The sequence below is a fragment of the Mandrillus leucophaeus genome, unplaced genomic scaffold (genome assembly GCF_000951045.1).
Source record: "Mandrillus leucophaeus isolate KB7577 unplaced genomic scaffold, Mleu.le_1.0 Scaffold1344, whole genome shotgun sequence".
Taxonomy (NCBI): Eukaryota; Metazoa; Chordata; class Mammalia; order Primates; family Cercopithecidae; genus Mandrillus; species Mandrillus leucophaeus.
Window position 1 is genome coordinate 323,264 of NW_012101304.1, and position 6,908 is coordinate 330,171.

A 6,908-nucleotide genomic window follows, 5' to 3' on the forward strand; every position below is an offset into this window, starting at 1 on the left:
GTCCGGCTAGTTTTTTGTATTTTTTAGTAGAGACGGGGTTTCACCGTGTTAGCCGGGTGGTCTCGCTCTCCTGACCTCGTGATCCACCCGTCTCGGCCTCCCAAAGTGCTGGGATTACAGGCTTGAGCCACCACGCCCGGCCTTGCATTTACTTTTTAACCAGATTTTGTTATCTTTGATTACATTTCATATTTCATAAGAAGGTTGAAGAAAGGTGGAGGGCTTGTTACTCTAACAGAGACCCTGCCATTCCCCTATACTCTGCCTATCAATACCTGTCTTTAATTTTTAGTAACAGAAATGATTTTGCTTCCCCGTTATTCAGTTGTTAGCGATATACATACATTCCAGTTTGGATCCAGAATAACAGACAGTCTTGTATTTTTGTCCCAAATCATGATTATTCCATTTTGAAATTTCAGAATTAAGTACAGGCCAACAGTATGTATGGAGTATGCATTTGTATTGAGTTCACATTTCTTACTTTCTGTAGATTTGACTGCTGTTACTTTACCATCTTGCAAGACAACATTCTGATCCTGTAAATTCAGACAGATTTATAATAACAGTTTTATTTGGCTGTCACAATGTGAGAGGAAAAAATAAAGAAAATAGGACTGTACCTGAAAAGAAACTATAATTTTTCTTGAGCATGTTAGTCCATCTTCACAGCATGGAACACTCTCCGTTAAAATACGAAATGTGCCATTTTCATGACCACAATAATCCTTTAAAATAAAAATTATAATAGTTTCTAAATATTAGAGACACAGAACTCAACTACAGTATTTGTGTCAGACAAATATTCTTAGAGAAAATATCTGCCTTAAACTCAATAAACTGCCGTATGTTGTGTTACGGAATTTCCAAAAAACAATAGTTTAACACATTTACAGATAGTTAGCCTTGACTAAGTCCACTCTAGCTAATTTGTTTTGACTCAGTTATTTTCCCATTACTTCTGCACAAGTTCAGAATTATTCCATAAACATGTAAGTATTTAAAGTATAGACGTTTGTAATCACAGATTTATTTCTAGACTAGCTAGGTAAATTTGGCCTTATTTCCTCAAAGACTTACATGAAACTTGATATTCAAACAAAACTAATCCATAAATACAAAAAATTTTACCCCTTAAATGTTAGTTAGGAAGCTTGCAGCTTGATAAGATGAACTCTGGAATGTATGTAACAAGCATGAACTCTGTAATCAGACAGGTCTAGGTTTACTATGACATTTTCTATTTGGTAGCTTAAGTTACTTAACCTCTCTAAACTTCAATTTCTTCATCTGCATCATAGGAATAATAATATCAGTCTTATAGTATTATAATTATTAAATGCAATGAAATATATAAATTTGCTTGACAAAGAAGCGCTCATAAATGTTAGTTGTAATTTTTGCTGCCAGTGCTGTTGTTGGAAGAATCATATCTAGCATTTATTTATTGAGCACTAGTATGTCCTCCAGTGTGTGCTCTAGTGTGGTTTCAAGTAGGGGCTATTTTCATGCCCATTTTGTAAATACAAAAACTGAGACACTGAGAGGTTAAGGAATGTCCCCAAAGACATGCATCTGATAAAAGATGGAGCCAGCATTGAAATCTAGTCCTAGCCTCCAGAGCCAGCAGTACACAATATAACATTTTACTGCCTTCTGGAAACATATAAGGGACCTTTTAAAAATATTTCCCATTTGAAAATAAAAGTATTTGGAACTAATCTACAAATGAACAATTAAGAATTATAGAAAAATTTTAATAAGACATATTCATAATTACCTCAAGAAATGAATACTGGCAGAGACCGTCAAAACTGTAACTTTTCCCATCAAAAGTTCTAACATGACCTTCCCCATAGATGTGGCAGATGGTTTGACATTCATTTTGGGTACAACTCCAAGACCCTTTAATGCAGGTACTAAAAGGAAAAGATGACACAGCGTAGTGATTATATTATGCCGGGATTCATACACTAATATTGCTTTTGTAAAGAAGCACAAAATTATGTTTCATATTGATTTAAATTTTGTGGTAGTCTTCGTTATAATGTAGGATGTTCAATATATACAATGCTACATAAACTTCTGTTTTAAAAATAGTATCTTGGCCGGGCATGGTGGCTCACGCCTCTAATCCCAGCATTTTGGGAGGCTGAGGCGGGCAGATCGCGTGATCAGGAGATCAAGACCATCCTGGCTAACATGGTGAAACCCTGTCTCTGCCAAAAATACAAAAGATTAGCCAGGTGTGGTGATGAGCGCCTATAGTCCCAGCTACTCTGAAGGCTGAGGCAGGAGAATGGCATGACTTGAGGCAGGCCAGCTTGCAGTGAACCGAGACCATGCCACTGCACTCCTGCCTGGGTGACAGTGCAAGACTCTGTCTCAAAATAAATAAATAAATAAATAAATAAATAAAATAGCATCTTTTTCTAACTGTATTTGGTCATTTTTTTTTTCAAATATCCCAAAGTGTGAATTCTTTCCTATGAAAATAAGAACAGACTGCATTTTCTAATATCTAAAACAAATAAAATAAAAATCCATTATTAAGCACCATTCATTGCAGCCAACAGAAGTGACACTTCCTTCATCATATTCTCGTCCACCAAAAGAGCACGGACAGTCATCAGGAAGGATGCATATCCCTTTAGAATTTCGAACCATTCCTTCTGGACAAAAGCACCCACGTTTGCAAGGCAAGTTCTCCTACAAGAATAAATATAAAATATACACCATGAGGCACCATTCTAATCATGTCATATTATCAGCATTAATTTAAATGCTTAAATATATCATGTATGTATTTGGAGTCAATCTTTGACAACTGAAAATAACACGCAAAAAGAGTATGACCTTCTAATTATTTTTCATTAAAATTATAGCTTTCCTAGGATCCGAAACAAAACTTTTCAATGGCTAAACTCTAATACTATGTTACTTACATCAAAAACGGGTATGTTTCGAGTACTGCATGTTCTGTCAGTTCTTCTCTGTGCTTTGGGATCCCTACAGTCTACATACTCAGCCCCTCCAGAACAATTTTCTGCAGAATAAGAAGAATTGTCATTGATCAAGAGCCTGTCAATCTGTTTTATTTAGCAAAAGTGGATATTTTAAATTTGCACCGTGATTTTAACACTTACGTAGGGTTAAATCAATGGGAATCTGGCAAAGAAGAATTCCATCCCGACAGACACTGGAAATAAAACAAAATTATAAATTTAGACATAAGTTTCAAGGACAATTAGTTAAATGAGTGAGACACCATTCCCAGAAGAGGCATAAAATATACCAAAGGATAAGATATCATCTTGTAAATATTACAAGAATGTACAAACAAGGTTTTATGGGCATCAGAGAAAACCTTGTGGAAAGGATGGCTGGATCTTGATGAGAAGTGAAATTTAATACTTCTGATAAGATGCCAAACTGTGGTGTAGGAGAGAACAAGATATGTTCCAGTGACTCAAATGATTCATGTTTGGATGGAAAGAAGGGAAAATGGGGGAAGCAGTATATGTAGATTGGGGCCAGACTTTAGATGGTCTTAAATGACTTGCAAGTTTGTATTTGTTCTCCAGGTAACTGTCAGTCACTAAAGTTTCTGAGCAGGGAGGTGGCCCTATCAGAATAGTGCTTCAGGCTACATAGTCTTTATTGTTGTTATTATTATTATTATTATACTTTAAGTTCTGGGATACATGTGCAGAACGTGCAGGTTTGTTACATAGGTATGCACGTGGCTTTAAGCTACACATTCTTGCAGTAGTGCAGGAAACAGGAGACAGAGAGACAGAGCAACAATGAGCAACCAAGTTAGCTATCACAGTGGTGCCAGCTGAGAAAAGTCTCAAATATGGTGAAGGGAACATAATTTGGAGGTACTGGCCTGATTCATTGAAAAGTTAATGTATTGATTCCCATGAAAATAAGAGCAGACTGCGTATTTTCTAATGTCCAAAACAGATAAAATAGTAATTCTTTATTAAGCACCATTAAAAAGTTAATCTATTGATTCCCCAAAACTACAGAGAAAAAGAAATTATCATTATCAAACCCCAGCCAAAGGCTCATGGGCTTTGATATAAAGGGGTTACCTAGGCTTTCCTTTTGAATGATCAAGAAAAATTACTTATTGCTAAATGATAGCCTCATGAAACCAAAGAAAAGAGAGGAGGTGTATTCAAAGTATTTTTGAATGGCTAATTCATTTTGGCAATTATGTTGTCAAGAATTCCTACATCTCTCTATGGAATTAGAAACATGCTTAAATTACTTTGCTCCAGGCTGAGCACAGTGGCTCATGCCTGTAATCTCAGCACTCTGGGAAGCCAAGGCAGGTGAATTGCTTAAGTCCAAGAGTTTAAGACCAGCCTGGGCAACATGGGAAAATACTGTATCTACTAAAAATACAAAACATTAGCTGGACATGGTGGCGTGCACCTGTAGTCCCAGCTACTCAGGAGGCTGAGGTGGGAGAATCACTGGAGCCCAGGGAGGTTGGAGCTGCAGTGAGCCAAACCTGTGCCAGTGAACTGCAGCCTGGGCAATTGAAGTGAGACCCCATCAAGAAAGAAAGAAAGAAAGAAAGAAAAGAAAAGAAGGAAAGAAGGAAAGAAAGAAAGAAGGAGAGGAAGGAAAGAAGGAGAGGAAGGGAGGAAGGGAGGAAAAAAGGAAAGAAGGAAAGAAAGAGAAAGAAAGAGAAAAATTACTTTGCTCCAAACTGTAGAAATCATAGCCTCCTTGGCCAAAATAGTCAAAATTCTTCAATTCTTCAGAAACTAATTCCAAATTCTTGGTTATGATCTGACCACTGTCAGTGTTTCTAACCCAATCTTGTACAAAACAACCCACATGTGTAGTTTTTTTCTAACATTTCCTACATCTGTGCATTCTGTTTACAGGAAATCATCCTCTACATTTCATTTTTGTCTGGAAAAAGATTCATTCCCTCGTACAATTTATTTGCCTGTCTTCTCTGAGAAGTTTTCCTTAATCTCCTTAGGTAGTACCTGGCTCTTTCTGCTACCATATTCTAGTATACAAAGCTCCTTCTAATAGTTTGTGCCCTGCTTACTTGAAGTCCAAGACAATGTTCCTTCAGCTTTGCAACTCCAGCACTCAGCACAAGGCCTGGCACACTGCAGACACTTAATAAGTGTTTGTTGAATGATGACTACAGAGAGACAGCTAGAGAGCATCTTCTGAATATGAAATCATTTCACATTGTCTGTATATAGAATTTACCAGAATATTTTTCTACTGGTGTTTAAAACAAAACCAGAGTGGGATAATCTATATCCATTAGGATGCAATGAGCCTTCCAGAATAAAAGAGATTTTTATTAAGAAATAAGAATCATAAGTATGACCAGTCTAAAAAGACTTCATACTGACAAAAGACCATTTCTCTGAAAAGAACACAGTCTGTTGATTTCAGTGTCATAGCAAGTATACATGTAATTTCCATACCATTTATTGTCATCAATATGGATGAGTTTGCCCGGTTGCATGACCTCGTCATTTATGTAGCAGTCACACTGAGATTTCAGTACACAGTTTCCTTCATTATTCTGGTACATTTCATCAGGGCAGGTGCATCCATCAACTGGAACATCTTCTACATCACAGCTCCTATCTCTCTCTGACAATGATCGGCAAGAACTATTACAGGCTTTTACATTGTACTTGAAAACTAGTCCACTTGGACAAGAATGTTCTGTTGGTACAGAGACAAAAGAAACAATGAATATGTACATATTCAGGGAAATAAACAATTTTATTTCAGCTCAATGTTTATAGATATCGTGAATTTTCATAAGAGAGATTATGAATTTTTTAAGTCCTTGTTCATTGGGTTTTTAAAATTCTTTTTTGTTTTCAGTCAATACTGAATTCCTATTAATGTGTTTAAAAACTTCGCTGGGGGTTAAGCCCATAAACAGGAGAAGCAATACATTCCTTTCATGTGGCTTATATTCCCAGTGAAAGGACAGTCATGGTACGTGCTATGAAGAAACAAGAGGGGAAGCACTAACTGTGTACAGATGAGGATCTACACTTAGTGAAGAGCGTGAGTAGATGAAGAGCAAGAAGACAGTCCAGGGAGAGGTGATTCTGTCTGGAGAATAGCCTAAATCAGAGGGAGAATGAGTCTTTCAAAGAGTACATAGAAGAATAGAAACTATATGGCCAGAGACAGAATGAATCAGTGGTTAAAATTTACAGGGCCCCCTTAAGGAGTTTGGTATTTTGCCTTAGAGCAATGAGACACCATTAACTTATTTTAGCCTGGAGTGTCACATGAAATGCTTAGTTCCATTTGGCTTGGTTTTAAAGATTACCCTGGTTTTTCTGTAGAAAATGGATTAGAGGAAGCCAAGAGTAAATATTGAGGGAGGCTGCTGAAATCACCCAGGAGAAAAAACAATGGTAGTTTCTTGAACCTGGTTGGTGGCAACATAGATGGAGAGATGTGAATAAATTTAAGAGAGATTTTGGAGGTGAAATGGACAGATCTTATTGATTAACTAGATACAAGCAATGTGGTGTTAAATATGATCTACTAGAGGTTTGTTTCTACAAAGTTTGTTGTTTGTTTTTGGTTTTCTCTTGGTAAATCAAGTGTTTTTGTGAAGTCATAGTCAAACAGTGCAATAAATATTTTAAAACAAAGCAAGATTTTAAAAATATCATAGTTGAGCCCTTAATTTATTGGTTCATTTTTGTTTTTTCTCAACATAAATTATTCATATTAAAATGTCATTTACAAATGCATCAGCAGTCAGAACATTATTTAAATTTCAGCACACAATAATTGAACAGAAACATATATTTATATATAAATACATATATATTCTGGTTTTTCTCTATATGTGAATATATTAAATCAAGATCAATAAATCA

General features: G+C 36.1%; 1 protein-coding gene across 1 annotated transcript in view; it reads right to left on the minus strand.

The window, feature by feature from the left end:
* MUC19 (mucin 19, oligomeric) overlaps window positions 1-6,908 on the minus strand; it is a 205,316-nt gene that overhangs the window by 153,247 nt on the left and 45,161 nt on the right. Inside the window, 7 exon segments of the mRNA XM_011973120.1 lie at window positions 345-539; window positions 624-728; window positions 1,781-1,919; window positions 2,558-2,709; window positions 2,946-3,046; window positions 3,147-3,199; window positions 5,475-5,721. Of these exon segments, the coding sequence (XP_011828510.1) occupies window positions 345-539; window positions 624-728; window positions 1,781-1,919; window positions 2,558-2,709; window positions 2,946-3,046; window positions 3,147-3,199; window positions 5,475-5,721 (992 nt within the window).